The sequence below is a fragment of the Coccomyxa subellipsoidea genome (genome assembly GCF_000258705.1).
Source record: "Coccomyxa subellipsoidea C-169, whole genome shotgun sequence".
Taxonomy (NCBI): Eukaryota; Viridiplantae; Chlorophyta; class Trebouxiophyceae; family Coccomyxaceae; genus Coccomyxa; species Coccomyxa subellipsoidea.
In genome coordinates this window covers 2,040,610-2,062,435 of record NW_005178039.1, presented here as the reverse complement: position 1 = coordinate 2,062,435, position 21,826 = coordinate 2,040,610, and the positions used below count along the sequence as shown (strand labels likewise).

Here is a 21,826-nt window from a genome sequence, read left to right as displayed (position 1 = left end):
GGACCGATGACAGACTATAGTACTTCCTGTTGCTCGGCAATCTTCTCGGATAACCATTTGCATGCATGCATGCCTTTTTGAAACCAAGCCTGGTAAGTTACAGACTGTCTTACAGACTGTCATTTACAATTCATACGCAACAAATCAAAATAGGACTCTGTAGACCTCTGTAGCTACTGGATATCTCTAGGGCTGACATTACTGGATATGGCATCGCCTACGTTGTGTACATGCTGCAGAACTAGTCTCTCAGCTGCAGCCCTTTGAGCAGATCGCTCAGGAGGTACGTCCACACTTCGTACGCGCCGGGATTGCAGAAGTGCGTGCAGTCCTTATCCTTCATGTGCATCTGCCACATGGGCAGCGTGATCTTGTAGGCATCAAAAATAGTGACGCCTGCCTCCCTCATGTGCCGGAACGCGATCTCATTGTACCAGCCGCCCGCTGCAATCTCCTCGCTCTGCAGCTCCTCCTCTGTGAACGGCCTGCACTTCTCTGGGGGCGGCCCCACCGTCTTTCCCTTGCTGTTGTCCAACCACCTGCTTTGCAGTTTCTGATGTGCTCAGACAGGTCTTATTTGACCCTGTCAGGCTCCAACTGCCTGGCCCAAAGTCCTGCCTTTTACTGACAAATAGTGTAAGGTGTAAGGATGGGTTCCTGCAGCCTTGTGCAGTTGTCACCAATTGCAAACATTGCATGTAACACAAACTCTTTGGAGAGCAACCGCATGCATGGGCTTATGTCAGAGCAGGTGCGCGCATCTCTGTGCAGTAAGGAAAAGCTGCTCCTGGCATGAGGAGGGGTTGATCAGAAGCATTTGATGGGGTGCAAACGTGTAGCAGGTGTGCATGCATGCGCACCAGTAGTATCCGTTCTCGTACTCAAAGTGCTGCGGCGATGTGTCCTTCCAGATGATGTGCGGCAGCTCGTCACGGTGCTCGGCAATAAAGTTTTTCAGGAAGGTGAAGCCCTCCTCGTATTTTGGGTCGCCGATGCCGTAGTGCAGGCCGGCATTGACCACCGCTATGTCCCTCTTGGCACCCGGCAGCTCCCTCTTTATTGTTCGCAGCACCGGGTGCGCTATCTCCTCCACCAGGTGCACGCGTGCGTAGCACACCCTCGTGCCCTCCTGCGGCAGAATATTCACGTCCTATTTTGGGGATTGTCATTGCAAAGGGCATGAAAGGTTTTTGACGTTTACAGTCCCTTGCGCTCCCAACTAGATGCATGTTTAGCCTGAAAAAGGCCCTTACTGATTGAGCGTCCTCTGTCTTGAACGGCATTGAATGGATTGAGGACTTCTTCCAGCTGGGTAGCTAGGTGTGTCTGAGAGCAGCGCCTTGTCCCCACCATTTGGGCTTTGATGTCTAGGCCTGACAGTTCAGGATTATGAAGAGCCGGATCCTGCAGGATGTCTGGCGCTTCCACGACTTCCAGCGAGAGCGACAGAGCAAAGAGGAACAGAGAAGCGTTTGAGAGCCCTTCCTGTTTTGTCTTTATCCTGCTCGGCACGCCGTGGAAACAGGCCCTACTCATAGGCGGTGTGGATGGTGAAGAGCTGGTGATAATGCGTACCTTGAGCACAGCGCAGATGGCGGGCTTGGGGGAGGCCTTATTGCTGCCCTTGAGCTCCCGCCATTCGTCAAACTTGACCAGCCACAGATTGGCCGCCGAGTTGTTGGTGGGCGCCGCCCTCGGCGCCTGCACAAGGTACTCTGACAGGAAGCACTCAAGCGCCAGGTACCAGTAGGATGTCTGAGAGTCTCCTATCAGCCTGAGCACATACAATCCATGAACATGAGATGCAGCCAAATGTGAAATGGCTTGCTGGGTCTTGCTTGGATCTGGCGAGCCCCAACAAGGAAAACAATTTTGGTAGCCTTCACCTACAATTTATCTGCAAACGCACCTTGCCTCTCGTAGGCAAAGCGTGTAAGAGTATTATTAATAATTGGAGATGCTTAAGGTGAACTGCTCCTGCCAACATACTTCATCCCAGGGGCTTAAATGTGAGAGTGAGGCTGAAGCTGAGGCAGGAGCGCACCACAACGTGCGGCCTTTGATCGTGTCAAAGAGATCCTTGGGCTGGAAGCTCTCCAGATCCACCCCCCACCCCTTCAGGTCCTGCAGAAGCTGCGCAACCATGCGCTCATTGCAGGGCCCGTCCCAGCTTCTCTTCTCCAGTGCTGACTGGCTCCTGCCATTCTCCTGCGCAACACAGCAGCACATCATAACAGCCGAACAACTCATGCACATGCTGCCTCCAAGATCTGCAGCATCTCACATGGGCATTCCAAAGAATGGCAAATTTGGGAGTGGTCAGGCACATTGGCAGGGCGCACACCCAGAATGCACACATGCCACAGCACATGGCTCCCAGAGGGTTCAGATCGTCGCATGGCTCACAGCTCCTGTCGCGCAAGTCCCGGCTGGGATTCACGGACATTTCTAGTACCCAAGGCATGGGCTGCAGAAAGTTGCCGCTGCTCTCCTCTGCGCCTGTTTGGAATAAAAATTATCTTGCTTGTGGTCTCACGAGGTTTAAAATGACTTCCTTGAATGAGGCATCCTCGTGCATCTGTTGAAGGGCAGGGCGCACCTGAGCAGAGCGCTGTGCATGAGATGATCATGAGAAGCGCTCCAACGACCGTAAGAGCAGTACTGCTGTAAGGATGCGTCATACCTGCGGGTGAGAATCCATGAATTGAGGCGACCAAGTGCAGGTAAATAATAGTGCACATGTGGGAAACTCGAGAGTGCTAGAAAATAGCATGGACAGCAGAGCAAGGCTATTGATCTATCTTGTAAGGCTACTAATGTGGTAAGATTTGAATATCAGGCCCAAAACAGGGACTAGCTGCCTTGGCTAACCTCGAGATCGCTGCATCTTGGACTGTGGCCAGCAACAGATTTGGCGCCCGATCCCTTGTGTCAATCCATCTTCGGCACTCAGTGGCCTATTGGAACAGATTGCTCACATGAGATCTTTAAAGCACTCCAACAAGCAGCCGCGAACGCCCGTGCGATTGTCACGGAGGCAAGTTGAAGGTTCCGAAAGAGATTTGTGGGGGACCCTTGCTAGCGGGGGGACAAGGTCATTCGGTCCGATCGCAACGTTTTGTCGGTCTCAACGGTACTCAGTGAAGGAGTGCATTCTCATTGTAAGTGTGTTGATCTATAAGATGTTCCCAACCATGATCAGATCTTGATAGAGCACAAGAGAGCCACCTCGGAATCCCTCAGGATGCTTGCTCGACAGACGAGCAATTCACAGACTAGCAGCTCCTCACAATCACCTTTTGTCTTAGCATCGAAATTTTGCCCATTCAGGCAAGGAGCATGTTGGAATACCAAGAAGGTACACCGAACTGTAGTGCGGTGATTATGCACCGTGCATTCTTGGATGCCTATATGTTGACGCTCCATCGATTATAGAGTGTGAAACTCCATGAGTGATCAATTTAATTTTACTCTGATGGACCCAATTCTGAATGACTGGACCGTTAAAGCTCAAATGTGCAGGTATCACAACCAAGGTGTAGAGGCAAGCCTGTGCCCGTGACAGCAGGTGCAGCAGATGTTTTAGGAGTGTTAGCCTTTTCAGCACTGCCTTTTGCGGCAGTACAGGCACTGGCAGACAGTGATCTCGGCAAGAAACTACAGGTGCGCACAATCTCACTGCTTGAGCCTCGCTTGCATTTGATGTTGTCCCTTATTTATATGTAAGCATGATGACGCTGCCATCACCGGTGCTGATTATGGTATGCATGGCTTGATGCAGAGAGATCTGGAAGCGAATAAAAGTGAGTACAAGAGGGCTGAGCAACAACGAGAGAAGGAACTTGCAGCTGCGCGCGATGAGAGGTATTGGGCAAAACTGTCAACCTGGGCAATGTTCTGTACACTTGCTCACGGCTCATTTCGGTCAATTGCCTCGCCCAGGCTGATTGCGCCGCTTCCAATGCTTTGCGCTGTACATTTGACAACACAGTAACAAGTCTCTTTCTTGTTCCATCACCAGTCCATGGTACGGAGAGGAGCGTCCCAAGTGGCTAGGGCCTCTCAGCTACGACTACCCAGCATATCTGAGGGGCGGGGCACCTGGCGACTATGCATACGACCCTCTGCAGCTGGCGCAAGACCAGGATAAATTTGACCAATATTTTGAATTCGAATTGTTGCACGCCAGATGGGCCATGTTGGGCGCCCTGGGAGCCGGCATCCCAGGTACAGATCACTCCAGCCAGTGCATGCATATCATTATCATTATTTATTCAGTACATGCTTTATCTGCCAGAGGCAAGGTGCTTCTGCAGAGAAGCTGCACACTACAATTTCGATGCATAATAGCACTGAGCAACAATCGCAGCAGGAAGGCATCATCACACTCTCAATGGAAGCAATTTTTTGTAGCCTTTTCTTGCTTCGCAGAGATACTGCAGTACAGCGGCGTGTCAGACTTTTTGGAAGCACGGTGGTGGGCAGTGGGGGGCGCCAAGCTGCAGGGGGAGGACCTGAACTACCTCGGGGTCTCCGGGCTGCGCATTGCTGGCGGACAGGGGATTGCCATCATTGCCATTTGCCAGGTTTTGCCCCTCCGATGCATTGCATGCCTACAATGCCAATTTCTGCCATTTGAGTTCCAAAGATATGTTGCTTTTCGGGTACATCTTTGTCACGATGTGCTGCTAAATCTAGGTGTGCCTCTGGTACAGGTGCTCTTGATGTTTGGTCCAGAGTATGCTCGTGCATGTGGCATTGAGGCCTTGGAACCACTGGGACTCTATCTGCCAGGCGACAAGAACTACCCTGGTATGCTCAGCAACATTCGCTTCAATAAAGCCAGGTGGGGTTTCAGGAGAAATCTGTGAATTTTGACATTGGTCTTGTGACACCTTGCAGGTGGCTTGTTTGATCCACTTGGGCTGTCCAAGGATCCTGCAAGCTTTGCAGACCTTCAAGTCAAGGAGATCAAGAATGGGCGGCTGGCGCTGGTAGCTTGGGTTGGTTTCGCTGCACAAGCTGCTGTCACTCGCAAAGGGCCGATTGCAGACCTTCTGGATTTTGCAGCCGACCCAGTCCACAATAACATATTTGCTTACCTGAGATGAGAGACATTTGAGAGTTTGAGAACGTGCAGTTCCATGCAATGTTTGGCAAAATGGTTGTAACTTTACTACGGGGAGCTTACTTGCACATACCATCGTGGCATTGCAACAGATTACATTCTTCAACAGTTCTACAATACCAAACGACGGTGGTCAGTCAAATTTCATGCAATTCACAGAAAATGAGTCTACACAATGCCAGATTACACAAGCTGCTGCTGGCCGATGGTTTCCAAGAGGATCTCGTAGGTGTCGGTGCGGATGCGCACATCCCTCTCACGCATGACATCCATGAGGTCGGCCCTCTCCCGCGCACTCACCACATCCCCCAGGGACACCAGTCCATCCATCCACAGCGCCTGCCCATGGCCCCAGCATTAGTCGCCCATTGCATTCACAACAAGAAGTTCATGCAGCACCTGAATAAACAGCATGAATTCTCCAAGCTGCAGTGAAGCAGTGGTCTTGAACAGCACAGGATGTGTATTCTATGTACCAAGATGTGGTCACTCCCACACCTTGCACCAGGGGCAGGCGTGGATGGCACGCAAGAAAACGCGGCGCGCCGCCTCGGGTCGTCCCCGCTGCAGCTCATAGCCGATGTAGGCCCGCCACAACAGCGCGCACTGCTGCGTCTGCTTGGCCGACAGCGCTCTCTCAAACAGCGCCTGCAACACGCATTTGATGAGCACATCATGCACATGGACATCAATTTCCATATCCGGGCGGTGATCACCAAGCCATTTCAGCCTGAGAGCTATCTGGCAACTGTAGTGAGTGGTCACTGAACGAGTGCAGGGGAAAACGACAGAGACAGAGAGGAGGGGCACCTGCACGCGGTGGGCACCGCCGGGCAGGGCAGCCTCGCAGCGCAGGGCCAGGAGCCACAGCTGCGGGGAGGGGGCAGCCTCCAGCATGGAGCGCAGGTCGCGGCGCAGGCGCGACACAGTGTGCGCCCGCATCTCCATCATCGCCAGCAGCCCCAGCAGGCAGCTGTTGCGCGGATACACCTGCACATTATCTTACCGTCTCAAGTATTCCTTTCTATGATACCCAGCTTGCATCCATGGCTTCTGAAAGATCATTTTCACTCCTTTCAGGGAATTTACTTTATGCATGGACGAGGCTGAAATGGACAAGGGAACCGTGTGGGCTGGATGCGTCACCTTGAGTGCATCCAGCAGGCTGGAGCGCACCCACCCGGGGCTGACGACCAGGTTGCCGGCTGCGCACTCGCGCGCCAGCACGCAGCTCAGCCGCACCTGCAGCGCCTCATGCTCCGCACTCTGCGTCCTCACCTGCGCACAGCACCCGTCAACAGAAAGTCCACCTTCCAGTACATCAGACCCTTTCTGATTACGGCCCTGCTTCATGCCAAGCTCGTGCTCGCTTTGCAAACCCATCCCTAGGTCTGCAGGGTACATATATGCCACATGCAATAAAGCAATTCATTAATTTGCGCGACTTTTTGCGCCTGTCTTACACGGCCATACCTCTACGGGCGCCATTCCTAGAGCGGCTTGGAACACGGCGGCCGCGGCTGGGACGCCGGATGCTCCACTGCCCAGCAGCGCTGTGACGGCTGGGCCGCCCACGGCCGGCAGCAGCTCCTCGAAGAGCGCCGCGCAGCTCACGAGCGCTGAGGTGGCACCGCTCAGCGCCCCGTCAGCGCTGCTCAGTCGCGTGGACAGCATGTCCTGGTAGCCTCTCCGCGCCTGAACAAGCCTGCATCCCCCCAAGGACCTCTTTCAAAGGATGGGAGGACAACAATGACGGAAGGAGTCTTCAGAATGATAGATATATTGCCAGAACGACACTTCTCAAATGTACCTTCTCCGAATGGGTGTGGCAGGCTGTACATGTTACAAGCCAAGATGATCTCATGCAGCACACTACCAGCAGGCCTCTCACCTCTCGGCGCTGAGTCCTGCGGATGTAGAGGCGTCGGCGGCGGCGCCTGCCGAGCTGTAGCGCGCATAGGGGCCCCCGGTGCCAAGCCAGGCGAGCACGTGCATTGCGCGCGCTGCGGAGTCGGCTGCTGCACGGTCCACCTCTGCCGCAGCGTACGCGAGCACCACCGGGGGCGCGTAGAGCACATAGGACTGCGGCATGGCCGGCAGCGAGCCCAGCATTGTGTCAAACACCTTCCGCGCAGCCTGCATACGCACAAGGCATCATGGTAAGACAAAAGAAGGCTTAAAGGAGAGACAAAGGAAGGCATGCAGCTGCTGGGATAGAGCAGGAAGCCTCGTACCGTAATACAGCAGCCCTGCGCTCAGCAATGAACGAGTGCATAATAATCCAACCATGCACGCCAGGCGTGCACTGGCTACATCATCTTGGCATGTCGCAGGCCATGGACCATTTGGCCTCTAATTCAAGGTTTAAATAGTACTGCACGCCTGGTGTCTAATGGAGGTATATAGGTCTTATGCGCCGGAGGTTGATGGGCTGACCTTGGTTTGGTTCGCGGCAAGGAGCTGCCGGGCGTACGCCTGCCACAGGGGCAGGCTGTCGCGGTGCTTTGCCAGAAGGCGCTGGGCCGTCGCCTGGGCTCGCTCGTGGTTCTGCGCTCCGATCGGCTGTGCCTCGGCCGCCTCTGCGCTCAGCAGCGCATCCGCGACCCGGACATCGCTGCTGAAGGGGCCCAGGGCCAGAAGCTGCACCATGCGCACCGCGAATTGCCGCCTCTCCTCGCTCGCCAGATACCACGGTGTCGGCAGCTGCGCCTGCGCAGCGTCTGCCCTTGCTTCCGCTGCCGCTGCTGTATGCCCTGATGCTGCGGCGGGCAAAGAGGCTTGTCCACTCTCGGCGGGCGGGTCCGCATCTTCACTCTCGGCGGCTGTGTCTGCGTCTGTAGCCGCTGCCTGGTACACGGGCTGTGGAGAGAGCCAGCCGAGCTTTGCCGCGATGGCATCAGCAGGGGCTGCTTGTGCAGGTGTTGCAGCTGCAGGGTTGGAATCAAGATGAAGGGTGGATCGGGCGGGCGGCATGCCAGGCGGGCGCCAGCTGGGCAGAATGGGCGCCAGCTCAGGCAGCAGCGTGTCGGCCAGGCCAACGCAGCGAGCTGTGGCTGCGGCGTTGGAGCAGTCCCAGGCCTCCCCTGAGAGCCCCAACAGTGCCAGGCAGCGCAGCACCAGATCCTGCCTCGCCTCCTCGCTCTCTGCATGGCACCAACCACACATCCATCACCCTTCTTCCTCCCACCATGTACTGCAACCTAGGGTTGAATGAGCGCAAAGATCGTGTGATCGCTCTGGTGGCAGACGTCTAATCATCAAGAGGCAATGGCATGTGATTAACCTGGTGAAGTGGACATATTCTTGCCAGACTGAGCCTCACCCAGCGTGAACAGGAAGTCGTCAATGTCTTCAAATTCCAGCACCCGCCCGATGGCGGTGTCCGCGCCTTCTATGTCGGGCTCGGGCTCGCTGCGCAGCGGCTGCCACTGGTCCCTGTCGCGCGCGCTCTCCTGGGCTGCCCACCTGACGGCCAGGCGGCTATCCAGGGCCTTGTCAGCGTCCAGCTGTGCCAGCTCCTCCTCCAGCTTCAGCCCCAGCCTCGCCATCAGCTCCTCCTCTGTCTCCTCTGCTGCCAGCTCACCCTCTGCACAGCACCAATCCATCGAACAACAAGCATCGTCGAAAAATTCCTCATGCACATCTGGTGGATACCAGTTTTGTACGGAAAAACAACTTATTATCAAGCTGACAAGTCAGCTGTTGCCACCCACTGACACCTAGTGCCAATCCCCATGTGAAGGCTCCTGCCATGGCTGTGCATGCATCCCGCTATTCCCTGCGATCAGCAGTAAGCACCTTCCAGGGACATGTCTGCTTCTGCGTCGTCGTCGTCATCCTCATTGTTCTCGCCGTCCTTCTCCTCTGCTGGATCTTGGTCCGTGTCGCCTCCGGGCGGAGCGGGTTGTGCAGACGCGGGCAGCTCCTCCCAGCCGCCCCAGCCGCCGCCATCCTGCTCAATTTCTTCTGCTTTCGGCTCTGCACACCCGACAGCCGACATGTGTGAGAAGTGACTTCCTAGAAGCTGGTAATGCCGCTGATTCAAGCGAGGTGCAGCACTGGCTGAGTATCAGCCAGCACTCGTCATGCAAGCACAAGATCCTGCGCCAAAGAGGTGGCGTTTTCAAAGCTGTCTCGAGGCTTGTGCATTAGAGCGGCGTTCCAAGGTAGGCAGTGCACCTTCTGCAGCAGGAGCCTGTTCGGGCAGCTCCTCAGCCTCAGGAATGCCGTGGAGCAGCCACCCTCTGGCGCCCCCATCCCCCACCAAGGCAGCACCGCTGTTCCAGAACGCGCGGAAGGATCGCAACTTGGACGAAGCACCTGTCAGCCAATTACTTCACTCGTGAGCTCCAATTTTGATTCTTCCAACAACATGAAGATTGCCAGATGATGTCAAATAGACCTGCCAAGCACTTCGCGAGCAAGAAGCATTGCAAAGAAAAGTTTCAGAACGCACCATCAGAGTCAGGGCAGAAGAAATTGAACTCCAGCACAGCCTGCATGCATGCAATGGCCTGCTCTGTGTGGCCGCTCTGGAGCTCGAGGCCAAGGCAGCCGACAAACAACGCCGCTATGTCCCTCTCCACAGCCGCCATCACATCAAGAGGCGCCCCCTCCCTGCGCCGCCGCGCTCGCTCCTTCACCAGCGCCTGCACAACATTGACAGTCTCCCATCAAGTCTATATTAGTGAATCAAACAGGTGTAGGATTGCTCTGGCACATCAAGATGTCACACTGTCAGCAGTGAGCTGGGTTTTCGTCGTGAAACAAAATTTAAGGGACTAGGTGCGCACAATGATGGCATCGCCATAGGAGACGCGCATGGCGGAGCAGGAGAAGCTGCCAAATCTGGCGCGCTGCCAGGACAGGAACGCCTGCCACAGGCGCGCGCTGCCGCTGTGATGCGCCAGCACCCGCCGCCACCTGAACCCATCCCGGTCAATGCGTCTGTTTTTGGTGTGTTGCAACAGCAAACCAAACAGCATCAATGCGTAAGCAAACAAGTCTTGCAGCCTCAGGGACACAGGCACAGTTTTGGATCATTGTGTGCTTAATTATCTGAAACTACATCTTATGGTTTTACACCGCATGCGTTAGACAGTCACCTCTCCTCCACGTCATCGCCGCTGATCACCACTTCTACGGCCCCCAGCAGCGCCAGCAGCAGCTCGTCCGAGCCTGGATGGTGCCTCAGAGCCTGCTCTAAAATTGCAATCTTCTTCTCGGCCACCCCCGCCCCTGACGCTCTCCGCCCACCCCTGCAGGTACCAGCTTAACATTGAATACTACACACGTTTATCTCCAGTTTAGATCGGTGTAGGCCGCAATCTAAATTGCATGGAGGATGCTGGGTGGTGCAGCGCACCCGCCGAGCTCGTCCTGGAAAGCGGCAAAGTCGAGCCAAAGCTGCAGGTCGTGCGGCCGCTCCCTGACCGCCCGGTTGAAGTCGCGCGTACGACGCATCATGTGCTGCTCCGCCGTCTCTGCCGTCTCTTCCTCCACAGCTGCGCCAGCCTCTGAGGGCGCTTGCTGCCCCGATCCGCCCTGCTCCCGACCTGCGCATGCATGTACAGCGCAAGTGATCAGGCAATTATTAGCGGGGGTGACCATCACCTCAATTTGTAGGGACAAGGTGCAGCCAAATAGCTGTGAGTATCATGTCAACTTTGATGCGGGCAAGGTGCAGCAAATAGCTGTGATGTACCAAGGGGTCTCACCAGTGAAGTGCTCAGAGGCCACATCCAGAGGGATCCTTGACAGCTGCCCGAATCTGGAATGCGTAGCGGCTGACTCTGGCAGCCTGAGGTGGTCGATGCGCCAGCGCCTGAGACGGCCGTCGCGCTCCCGCCGCAGCACGGCCGCCAGAAAGTAGCGCCTGCGCTTTCCCCGCTGGCTCCGCTGCCTGTCGTCGTCCACCTCCGCACCAATTCCCCTGCAACACCCAACAATCTTACAACATTAATTTGGAAGGGACAGGATCCGTTCAAAAAGGTACTGCTAATGGTATAAAGCACACCTGGGGCCGTACACATAGCCATAGCGAGGCCGCGTGCCCTTGGCGACGCCGGTGGGATCCAGGCGGCTATAAGCGGCCACATTTGCGCGGTAGAGCCCGTCAAAGGCCAGGTTGTCACGGTCACCATGCGTGTCTATGTAGGAGGCGGCGTGCTGCTCGCCGCTAGCCCAGTGCTTCTTTGCTGCTTCCCTGGTCAGCTTGCCAGCGGCTGCCTCCCGCCTCTCCAAATCAATAATCTTCTCGGCATCGCTCTTGAGCCGTTTCGCCCGGCTCCTCTCCTTTTTCTCCCTGCATGCATGCCACCTCAGCACCTGAAGTGATTTACAGGACAAGCGCAATAAAGCATGAGGAGGGTAATGTATGTACTTGTGTCGTTTCCTCTTCTTCCTGTCGTGGTGCTCAGCCTTGTGTGCAGTGCCCTCATTTTGCATGGAAGGTTTCCTGGCAGATGCCTCTGCACCCTCATCGCTGCTTTCAGAACCTTCATCGCTTTCACTGGAAGATGGAAGGAAGTATTCTGCAGCCCGCTGCAGTTTGGCCTCTGCACAACACAATACTGTCTCAGACCGAGCAGGTGTTGCAGAAGATTTTTTTTGCCTGACAAGCACAATATCTTGTCACCTTTCCGCGCGGCGGCCTCCTGAGCACTTGAAGCACTTTCTGAATGAAATGCCTCGGCGTTGAAACTGGTAAATCCACGCGCTTGTGGGTGCTGAGCAGATCCATCCCCAGAGGCAGGAACGTGAAGGACGGGGAATAGGGCATCAGACGGAGCGTTTCCGTCCATAGCAAGTATTTTCACATTTGGTTGCAGGATTGTTGTTCCTCGTCCACCAATGGTACGTAGTTGGTCGCTGCCAAGTACATCACCATCGATCTGACCCACATCTGTCGATCTGTGAACCTTTTGAGCCTACCCTAGAAAGCTTTCAACATGGTAATGTGGGAATTTGATGTATAGATTGGAAGAGATGGATGGTATTGGGAGAATGTCAATGTCCAATGATTGATCATGGCTAGGTGGCAGGAACGCCGTGCAACGCTTCAAATTTATGATAGGGTCGATGGTACATCTAAATGCAGCCGCCCTGAATGCTCACAAGCTTGCAAACTGCACTGATCCAGCCAGGTCTTTCGTGCGTGACATTGGAGATCGTTGCCCAGCATGGTGAGGCATCCGTCGTTTGCTGGTTCTGACATCGCAGTAGTGCATGGCCTTGTTCGAGGGGGCCAGGATTGTTTTCTGCTGCTGGAGGATTGCATTTTTTATGCAGACTTGCATAAATTCTTGTTGGCGTACAGGGGCGTGTCCGCACGAAGACAGTCAAGAAGGCGTCCCGCGTCCTCGTGGAGAAGTACTATGGCCGTCTGACTCTGGACTTTGACACCAACAAGAGGGTGGCAGAGGATGTTGCCACAATACAGACAAAGAGGCTTCGGAACAAGATTGCGGGCTTCACCACGGTAGATCTCAATTATGCTCATTGATGTGAATTGTGAAAGCACGAAGGGGTGCAGTGTTGATGCACCTGAGTGGATTGTGTTGTTTGGGAAATCTGCAGCTGTGCTAAAGTAGGCTGTCGTGCCTTTGCTGATTCTTCTCGATTTGGTTGGCTGCAGCATCTGATGAAGCGCATCCAGCGTGGACCTGTGCGTGGCATCTCCCTCAAGCTGCAGGTGCGAGCGGCTGCACTCCTGGACAACACTTGCAGTCTGTCTGGGCCACATGCGCGCTAATTTCATAAATCAGTCTGCATTTGCCTGAGAGCAATCTCACTGGATCTCTCCACACACAGGAGGAGGAGCGTGAGAGGCGCATGGACTACGTGCCCGAGGAGTCAGCAGTGAACACCGAGTCCATTGAGGTGAGGAACACAGGAGGCTGCTTGATGTACTGATCAGCATCAGGCACCTGATTTTCTGAGTTCCCTCATGTTCTGTGTACTGCCATCTGCATTCTGAGCTCACACCCTTGGGAATCTCTGGGAAGGTTGCAGCGAGCACCAATTAATTAATGCTGTGTAGGTGGACGCCGACACATACGACATGCTCAGGAGCTTGAACATGGCCAACCTTCCAGGTGTCAAGCAGCAGCAGGTGAGGGTTGCATCCTGCCTTTGCAGGCAGTCTAGCTTTGTGGCATGAAGCGGGCAGGGCAGGCAAGCAGACATTGGGGCAGTGCTTCTCCTTGGGACATTGGTGTGAAGTGGGCGGAAATTCAGTAGCAGCTGTGATTCGAAAGGCTTTTGCGACATATGCAGTGGGAGGAAGGGCGTCGCGGATCTGAACATGCAAACCAGGGCCTGAGGATGTGCTGTGACGCTGTGCAGGTGCAGACCGGGAACCAGGGGATCCCAGGCGCAAACTATGGCGGCGACCGCGGCGGCTACAATCGTGACAACAGGCCACGCGGCGACCGCCCGCCACGCCAGTGAGATATGCTGCGTTGCAGTGTTCGCTGGAGGCTCAGGGCATAAGCTTGGGGGTTGTCATTCAGTAGGTCTGTGTTCGAGTGCAGTGTATGGGCAGGAACATGAGTCTAGCTTGCGGTGGCAACTTGCTGTGCAGCGTCATGCCATGTAGCACCTGAAGTTTTTGTATCTTCAAACTGCTGAGTGTCTGACACTGGCAGACGTGGGATTACTGTAAGCACGTACCGTACTGGGGCAGCCCATGGGAGGAAGGATTGCTGGCGTCACCAGTGAACAAGATTTGCCTCAGTGAGCGTCAAACAGCATCACATATTCATGGCCTTTGGCAGTCGGTGGCATCATTTTGATGATTGTGACCGAGTCTTGGCGCAGCACTGTGTTGCCCAGCTTGCTGGGCATTGGGACCAGTCAATGGATCTATTTGCCACAGAATTGCACACCAAGCTCCATCGTCACTGACACTGGATCCTCAGTGATGATTACCATGTCCATTCCAAGCGCTGCTCTAGCCTCGCCAGAGACTCTAGCTTGGAGCTGTACATCTGTAGCAGATCTGCAAACTGGAGCACCGGCGGCACCAGCAGTCCCACACATTCAGTCTGCTCCGAGGAGTCCTGCAGCTGTCTCTGGGCTCGCCCTCCTCTTCCAGATCAGCAGCAATGGCAAATTCAGTCATGGGGTGAATGTGGTGGTACGTGTACAAACAGCAGAAATTTGATGTATCTTTCCTAATTCTCAATTGTTTTGGGCCCTCCCAGAATGCCCAATCACGCCAGGTGTCACGAGGGAGTCCCAACTGGCGCCTGGGGTCAATCAAGTCCAGCTAGGACGGGAGATACTGTGCCTTTACGATCTTTACGAGCCCTTTACACAGAGGCATTTTTTTTCGAACAAACTATACTAAGGCTAGTGGCGCGAGTGCGATACAGGCTAGGTGTCTAAGTATACTGAGCAATCACCGGCAAGCTTGTGCAGGCAGACTTCTCTTCGCGCGATGCAGACGTTCACGCAGACGAGCTCGATGGTCAGCACTTCGAGGCCGTGCCTGCGCCAAGCCTCTTTAACAAGAAATGCAGGACGTCTCCCAATGAAGGTTACCGCTACATACGCTGCAGAAGCACCGCCAAGCGCGAAGAAAGCTACTGCGAAGAATCAGCTCGACGCTCTGAAGGAGATGTCGAAAGTGGTCGCAGGTAAATCTCTCGATCATTATGCCAAGAATATCAGTAAGGTTAGATTGTGTCGAAGCGGTTTTTTCACTGGGTAGCTAAATGCAGCATTATGAAGTGGGAGGACATTCATCTTATGACCTCAAAGAGCTATGACTCGCAGACACCGGGGAGATCGATTCGATCAAGAGCTACAGGCCCTACGATGTCACTACGAATCCCAGGTAGCTTTTTGCATAATTGCATATCGTATCACTGACGAATGACTTTTCCTGAGAGGGATCCCTGACTCAGAGATATTTTCGTCTTAAAGCGAGTAGCCTTGATTCGAATATATCTTGAGGTTTTATGTGTTTCTCATGCAGTCTGGTACTGAAAGCTGTTCAGAATCCTCAATATGAGCACTTGCTTGGAGAGGCCCTGGCGATGGATGACCACAGCTACCCAGCTGCCAGGTGTGTGAGTGCCTGTGACTTTTCATGACTAGGAGGTGTGGTGTTTTGGACTGCCAAAGGTTCTATAGGCCTGGAGAAAGCGAGCACAGTATTGCAAGACGAAATGTCCGGTCCAAGGTACCTGCAGGCAGTGTTCTAGGTCTAACAACACAAATTGCCTCTGAGTCCAGGCCACAATCAAATGTTGCCGACATCCTGGCTGTCAACATCGGCGCTGACCTCTTGAAGATTGTTCCTGGACGGGTGAGAAGCTTCCATGCTGGTCTGCTGAGGAAATGCACTTTTATTGCGGAGAGTTGGTTTTCTGTTACTGCAAAGGCATTTGCAAAGCCTTGGACGCGCCGTTGTGCAGGTTTCTACCGAGTGTGATGCTCACCTCTCCTACGACACTCAGGCGACCATTGAAAAGGTAAATGTTCGCTCCCAACAACGAGCAGGCAGACTTGCGCAACAGAGGTAACAATGGAGATCTGATATGCCTCTTGGTACGGGCAGGGGCTCAGGATCGTTGACCTGTACGCAAAGAAGGGCGTTGACACGAGCAGATTGTACATCAAGGTGAGTTGTCACGCACACATTTGTCTGTCAGCCCGAAATGTTCCTGGCGTCTCCTGCAACAAAAGTGTCGCGACTTGGATGCACCTGATCTTGTGCTTTGGTGCCCCAGATTGCATCGACCTGGGAGGGCATCCGCGCCTGCGAAGCACTGCAGAAGCAGGGCATCGAGACCAACATGACGCTCCTGTTCTCCTTTGCCCAGGTCTGTCGCCTGCTCTTTCTGCTTCACACCGCGCCCCTCTATGTTTCAAAGTGCAGTTTCTGAGAATACATTGGCCTTGAATCACCTCAGCCATGATGCAGCGCTCTGCATGCACCAGATTTGAGATGTTGTGGTGGTATTTTGTGGCCAGGCTGCTGCATGCGCGGACGCCGGTGCCAGCCTGATATCCCCCTTTGTGGGGCGCATCATGGACTGGTACAAGGCCAAGGAGGGCCGCAGCTTTGCGCCGCACGAGGACCCGGGCGTCATCAGCGTGCACCGCATCTACAAGTACTACAAGCAGTACAAGTACAACACGATCGTGATGGCCGCGTCCTTCAGGAACGCCGGCGAGATCCGCGAGCTGGCCGGGTGCGCCTCCACCCTCACAACATTGCCAGTGGTAATCTGTGACCTATAGTACTGCACTCCTTTGAGCTCTTGTTAGAATGGGTGATGACTAGCCCAGATCATGTGCAGCACAGCAGATTCTGCGGAACACCATTTTACTGAAGCATGTGTGGCAGAATTTGCATGCAAAGGTGCAGATGACATAAACACAACCTGGCTCGGTCTGTGAGAGACCATCCCGGAAGAGGCCAACATGATTGTGGTGTGGTTTGGCAGGTGTGACAACATCACAATTTCACCTGCGCTGTTGGGCGAGCTGGAGGCCTCGACAGAGCCGCTGCCGCGCAAGCTTTGGCCGGAGATGGGCGGCTGCAGCGAGCCCAAGGTCGACCTGACCGCCGAGTCCTATGACCTCTTCAAGAAGCTGCACGGCGAGGACGAAATGGCGGTCGCCAAGCTGGCAGAGGGGATCCAGGGCTTCTCCAAGGATCAGGAGAAGCTGGAAAGCATGGTGGCCAAGCTCGTTTCCTCTTAAAAGCTGCGCCAGTACAAGAGAGGGTCCAAGGCAAGGTAAGCTTGCATTGCCATGCCTTCATCCCAAGGATGAGCAGCAAAAGGTTGTGTCTGAACCGAAAGGCTCAGTGGTGCACAGATTGGCATGCGATGCAGGGACTTGCTGCTGCTCAGCTGCCAGGCATGTTCTTGTATGCTCGTGTCATGCCTCACCTTTGTCTCCTGAACAAAAGAATTGTGCTTTCAGTGCCATTTTTGGCGATGTAGTTGCTCTTTTTTAACAGTGTCGTGGCACTGCAATTGATGTAACAATATATGTCAGAAGGTCTTGCCTTCAAGGCAGGTGTGTTAGGCTCAGTAAAACGCTTGGATTCCTCCTTGTCAGATTGTGCCAGGAAGACTGTGATAACATTAGATTGCTGCCATCCCCAAAAATTGATCTCCGCAACCACCAGACAAGCATCCTTTGTGTCTCTGTGTCTTGCACAAGGCGAGTGTCTGCTACTTTTGGATTCAGAGCGCACTAGGCGCCTTTTTTAGGCTGGGTTTTCCCATTGTTGCCAGCAGCTGTTGAATGCATGCAAAGAATTACAAATGCTACCTGTGTTTTTGGCGTCACAAATCAACAGGCCTGGACCTGTTAGTTTCCAGCAGTCTCATTACTTGTAGTCAGACGTGACGAGAAGAAGAACGAAGTTATTATCAATTTTAATGGAGTGACGTGTGTATCCTTGGTGATTGCTTCATCAATCATGATGGCAGTGAATGTGTAAGATGCTACTGTGCATGCATGAACATGATACTGCAAGCTTGAGAAGAGGTGGCGCATGGTATACGTATCCACGGCACAACGTAGGTTGCAAGCCGCTAAACACACACACTCTCATTCACTTCACTGCTGTCAACTGATACTGCTCTTGCAATCTATCTTCATCTTCTCTCAAATGATCAGTACAGGCCAAAGCAGCTCAACATGCTAAACCGCAAGTTGGGTCCCAACTCAAACATTCCAGATCACTCCAACCAAGGACAAGTAGCAAAGAATAGCAAGAACAAAATTTGTCCCTCAGGAGAGCAGCACCAGACAAAAACAAAACGACGACACCAGAAGAGACCGATTCAGTGCTGTTGGGTGAACAGGGGAAGCACGATCTTCTCCCAAGAATCCTCCCATGTCACAGCACCAGTTCCCGCCACTGACTCCTGCAGCTCCTTCAGAAGGGGGTTCTCTGTGTGAGGGAACCCCTCAAAGAGCTCCACCAGCTGTGCAGCGAGCTTGCTTGCGCTGTCAAACAGGAGGCCATTCGTGCCATCCACTACCAGCTCATTTATGCATCTGTAGTCTGCTGCGCACACAGGCAGCCCGCAGCCAAACATGTCCACCACCTACACAGGGCATGCGATGCTGATTCGATGACTCGCAGCAATATTACACCTCTTCTGCACATCGGCAATTCTGGTATCTGTGGCTGCAAATTTCAACCAGGCTTTTGACACCCCTTCATTATTCACAAGAACTAACCAGCGCAAGTGTGCCCAGATTTTTGGCAGTGAAGGGGCAACGGGGGCAACCTCACTTTCAATACATTTAAGCCAAGAGAGAATGCAAACACGAAGACACAGCGAGAGGAGACAAGGGGAGGAAGGGCTACCTCGCAGGTGTAGCACATGGCGTCAACATCACACTGACAGAAAACGGTATGCAGACATCGAGGCAGTGCGAACAACACAACTGCAGTCACTTACCTTCATTGGCAGGTCAAAGCCAGAGGAGGAAGTGTGCAGGCAGACACCAAGGTCAGCTGAGCCCAGCAGCAGCGGATAGTCTGCCGCCTCCAGCCAGGCCGTGCGGAAGGCCACTCGCTGCAAGTCCAGCCGCCGCATGCCCTCTGTGTACGCCGCGCGCTGCGGCCCCTTCCCCGTCACCAAAAACAGCAGCCGCGGCAGCGCTTTCGGCCTCTCCACAGCCTGCACGCGGACCACGCTCATGTCACAGATGCTTCTGACTGCACTCGTAACATGCTTCCATTTCTACTAGAGGGCATGAAGGCAGATGTATCATGAACAAATACCATGCCGCGCAATTGGACATGCCTGAGCTGTGGCGCGCAATCCAGGACGAACTTAGAAACCTCGCTTGAGTATGTCCTAATGGGGCCTCGTTCTAATTCTGCAGGATGATGGTTTACCAGCTGCGCGCAGGACTCCCTGTACCTCGGAAGCAGAAATGCCGGACTTGCACAGAATCGAATGCCGCACCTGGGCGTCATACTGCTGTGCCGCATCCAAGAGAATCTGGAAGTCTTCGTCCGGTGTCCAGCTGGTGCTGCTGACTATGAGCGCGGGCCGATCTGCTCGCAACCTCACCCGACCGTCCGCGCCGCCCAGCCGCTCCGTGCACACCGTCAAGCTGTGCTCCTCCTCCCGCGGCCTAGACTGCTCTGCTAGCACCCGCAGGTCCATCTGTGTACGTGCAATCCCGGATCAGCCACACCTCATTCTTCATCTTGCATACTCTGGTAATTGATAGAACACTGCTGGCAGTTACCTCTCAACAAGCGGGGCAACCACAATACTATTCCTGCAGCTGCAGGTGTGCCTGTTGGTTATTGCATGCCTGAGGGAATGCCAATGTGTTGCTTGATGCAATATTGCGGCCAGGAATTCCCAGAGTACTGCATGGTTGAGGACCCACCTGGCCTATCAAGCTTTTCAGGTTGTCGTGGGAGGCAGAGCTGGCCCTGCGGCTGACAGGCAGCGGCCGCATGCCGCTTGAGCTGGCTTCGCTGGCGTCATGGCCATTCTGAAGAGCCTCCTTCAATGTGGGCAGTACCCCACAGCAGTCCCTCGGGTGAACAGGCGCGTCCAGCACAGGCCCCAAGCGCAACAGCAGCTCGTGCTGCAAACGGTACATAACCCTTGCTCAGTGACAATGAGGTGTAGTTCCAGAAAAAGCTTCTGAAGTGTCAAGAGAGGAATTAACAATCCCAGACCCGTTGCAACAACATTTTGGATCACCTGCTCCTTCAAGGGGGTGGGCCTGAAGTGTGAAGGTGGACGGTCATAGAAAACGGTGGCCTTAATATGCCAGCTTCTCTCCAGCTCTGTCTGCATTGCTTTGCTGACACACAAGTGCTTGTGGCCAAAGCGCCCCCAGAAGCGCTCGTACAACTTCGCCAAAGCCACCTGGAGCGTTGAACATCCCTCAGGTTGGTGCGAATTTTTGGGATGCGAGTCAAGATGGCATGAAAGCACTGTGTGTGTTCAACAGGCTACAGGAACTCCATGCAGTAGGGCATCCTCCTTGTTCCTCACCAAGGGGTGTTTGTGGGTCATGGACAAAGCCATCAAGGTGTGTGCAAAATTGTGCCAGTCGATCATAAAAGTGGCGTGGTGCCAGACGCATGCCAACCAACACATCACCAATGTTGGTATGGCAGGAGGTACCTGCAAGGCCCACGAAGAGTGACAATAGAGTACAACAGAGCGACCATATCCCTATTTAACCATGAAATTTCCAACGATCCAGAGAATCAGCGGTCAGAGTAATGAGAGGGTCACACTTGCAAGAGCAAGGTGTCTGGGGATGGCAGCCAGAAGATCATCATGAAGAGCAGCATGAAAGCCTGGAAAGCTGCCTTGATTATGAGCGCAACAGAGCGGGGCAGCACTTGCGCAAGCTGACGCCTGCACACCACATTTCATTGAGATCATGTTGCTGTCCTGCCTCGCATGCTGCATCCAAATGTCTTGAAGATCTGGCATTCTGGACGTACAGCTCAGGTATGGTGTGGACTCTGATATTTTGGTGCTTAGTAATTGCTGCGTTTGTCTTGCTCCCTCCATATGCGATCACATGCACCTGAACTCCAGCCTGCATGACACACTCATTCAGCAACACAAATGGAAAAAAGCGGATCGCCAGAGATACTTGGGCAGACAGATCCACAAACTGACTCACCTGCTGTGCCAGGGAAAGGGCATGATTCTGCATGCGGGGGCTTCTTCCAAAGTCACCAAGGACAACAACCCAGACCCTCCCTTTCCGCATACCCCTCTTGAATACGAAATTCGACAATATTGCTACTGCCAGAAAGAAAATGAAAGCTTTGAATGGAAATTTCGTCACGGGCACATGCCAAAGATCGTCTGAGATTGTGGCAGAATCAGTGTTCTCCGTCATAGATCATCAGCCCAATAGGTGACATCTTAATGAATTAATTGGACCTACAATGAGTGCTTCTTATTGAATTGCACACGTAGATATCTAACATATATATATATATATATATATATATTGTACATCTCACGGCTTTGACTGTGTAAGTCTTTGCTTCACGCTTTTCCGAGATCAAGATGGCGAAGTCCTGGGTTGCAGTCCAGCAGCCAATATAGCTATTCTGGTATTCACAATCAATATTCTTGGATTGTGAAATTTCCTGACTAGCAAAACTTTGCTGAGCCCATCACATGCCCCAAACACTCCTCTCTGCTTTGTGCGAGTCCCCCGATCTGTAATTACAAGCTTGGCGGGATGCGGCGGGACCCCCCTTCCCTTCTCCCAAGACACAGGACCAGGACGTAAAGCATACAAAGCCCTTGCAATGAGAATCATTCTGTAAACAATTAGGAGAACTTTGGTGGAGCTGTTGTGTCACTATTGCTGACGTCCTTAGTTTTCCCAAATAGAGGATCCCACTCCCGATCACCGTATGTTAGGAGCAGTGCGAAGCACCTTGGTGACGAATCTCGTCCTTAAAATCGAATATAATATTCTTTCATAGCATGCAGAGATAGACTAGTGGCAAATTCTTTGGAAAATGTCCACCATGGCGAGGGTGGGCGAAGTGCCAGGAAGGGCGCCAGGTCTAGGGACGAAAGAGCTGAATGCCCTAGATCTTCTCGTGCAGCGCACGCAGCGCTTCGATGCTCTGCTGTTCTGCGTTGCTTACGCCATCATGGTTGGGAAGATTCTCAGGGACACCATATCTGGAACTGGGTA

At 53.8% G+C, this 21,826-nt stretch overlaps 6 protein-coding genes across 6 annotated transcripts; 3 read left to right on the top strand and 3 right to left on the bottom strand.

Moving 5' to 3' along the window:
- Positions 1–241: 241 nt before the first annotated feature.
- Positions 242–2,359, bottom strand: COCSUDRAFT_40648 (hypothetical protein; the record flags this gene model as incomplete). The annotated part of the gene is made up of 5 exons (XM_005649877.1): positions 242–539; positions 861–1,129; positions 1,576–1,774; positions 2,045–2,208; positions 2,285–2,359. 5 exons carry the CDS (start codon positions 2,357–2,359, stop codon positions 242–244), a joined length of 1,005 nt encoding a protein of 334 aa, XP_005649934.1.
- Positions 2,360–3,155: 796 nt separating this feature from the next.
- Positions 3,156–5,184, top strand: COCSUDRAFT_52854 (putative chlorophyll a/b-binding protein). Its single transcript, XM_005649876.1, has 7 exons — positions 3,156–3,358; positions 3,569–3,663; positions 3,782–3,864; positions 4,022–4,227; positions 4,432–4,586; positions 4,716–4,812; positions 4,903–5,184. The coding sequence occupies exons 1-7, from the start codon at positions 3,340–3,342 to the stop codon at positions 5,109–5,111; spliced, it is 864 nt and encodes a 287-aa protein (XP_005649933.1). The 5' UTR covers positions 3,156–3,339; the 3' UTR covers positions 5,112–5,184.
- Positions 5,185–5,311: 127 nt separating this feature from the next.
- COCSUDRAFT_40647 (DUF1740-domain-containing protein) lies at positions 5,312–11,575 on the bottom strand (the record flags this gene model as incomplete). The annotated part of the gene is made up of 17 exons (XM_005649875.1): positions 5,312–5,467; positions 5,627–5,776; positions 5,939–6,118; positions 6,305–6,406; positions 6,602–6,833; positions 7,020–7,264; positions 7,565–8,271; positions 8,451–8,714; positions 8,927–9,106; positions 9,308–9,448; positions 9,585–9,777; positions 9,922–10,051; positions 10,234–10,386; positions 10,494–10,683; positions 10,846–11,060; positions 11,145–11,432; positions 11,511–11,575. 17 exons carry the CDS (start codon positions 11,573–11,575, stop codon positions 5,312–5,314), a joined length of 3,591 nt encoding a protein of 1,196 aa, XP_005649932.1.
- A 693-nt stretch (positions 11,576–12,268) lies between these two features.
- COCSUDRAFT_27982 (ribosomal protein S17 component of cytosolic 80S ribosome and 40S small subunit) lies at positions 12,269–13,816 on the top strand. The gene is made up of 6 exons (XM_005649874.1): positions 12,269–12,312; positions 12,447–12,608; positions 12,765–12,821; positions 12,941–13,009; positions 13,170–13,241; positions 13,475–13,816. The coding sequence occupies exons 1-6, from the start codon at positions 12,310–12,312 to the stop codon at positions 13,577–13,579; spliced, it is 468 nt and encodes a 155-aa protein (XP_005649931.1). The 5' UTR covers positions 12,269–12,309; the 3' UTR covers positions 13,580–13,816.
- An 847-nt stretch (positions 13,817–14,663) lies between these two features.
- COCSUDRAFT_27979 (transaldolase) lies at positions 14,664–17,610 on the top strand (the record flags this gene model as incomplete). The annotated part of the gene is made up of 9 exons (XM_005649873.1): positions 14,664–14,769; positions 14,909–14,969; positions 15,111–15,204; positions 15,366–15,443; positions 15,553–15,609; positions 15,696–15,758; positions 15,868–15,960; positions 16,112–16,332; positions 16,588–17,610. The coding sequence occupies 9 exons, from the start codon at positions 14,664–14,666 to the stop codon at positions 16,844–16,846; spliced, it is 1,032 nt and encodes a 343-aa protein (XP_005649930.1). The 3' UTR covers positions 16,847–17,610.
- A 333-nt stretch (positions 17,611–17,943) lies between these two features.
- On the bottom strand, positions 17,944–20,875 carry COCSUDRAFT_13297 (glycosyl transferase family 1 protein; the record flags this gene model as incomplete). The annotated part of the gene is made up of 9 exons (XM_005649872.1): positions 17,944–18,210; positions 18,571–18,835; positions 19,061–19,263; positions 19,658–19,723; positions 19,843–20,010; positions 20,140–20,271; positions 20,388–20,511; positions 20,601–20,698; positions 20,786–20,875. 9 exons carry the CDS (start codon positions 20,873–20,875, stop codon positions 17,944–17,946), a joined length of 1,413 nt encoding a protein of 470 aa, XP_005649929.1.
- Between the last annotated feature and the right edge of the window lie 951 nt (positions 20,876–21,826).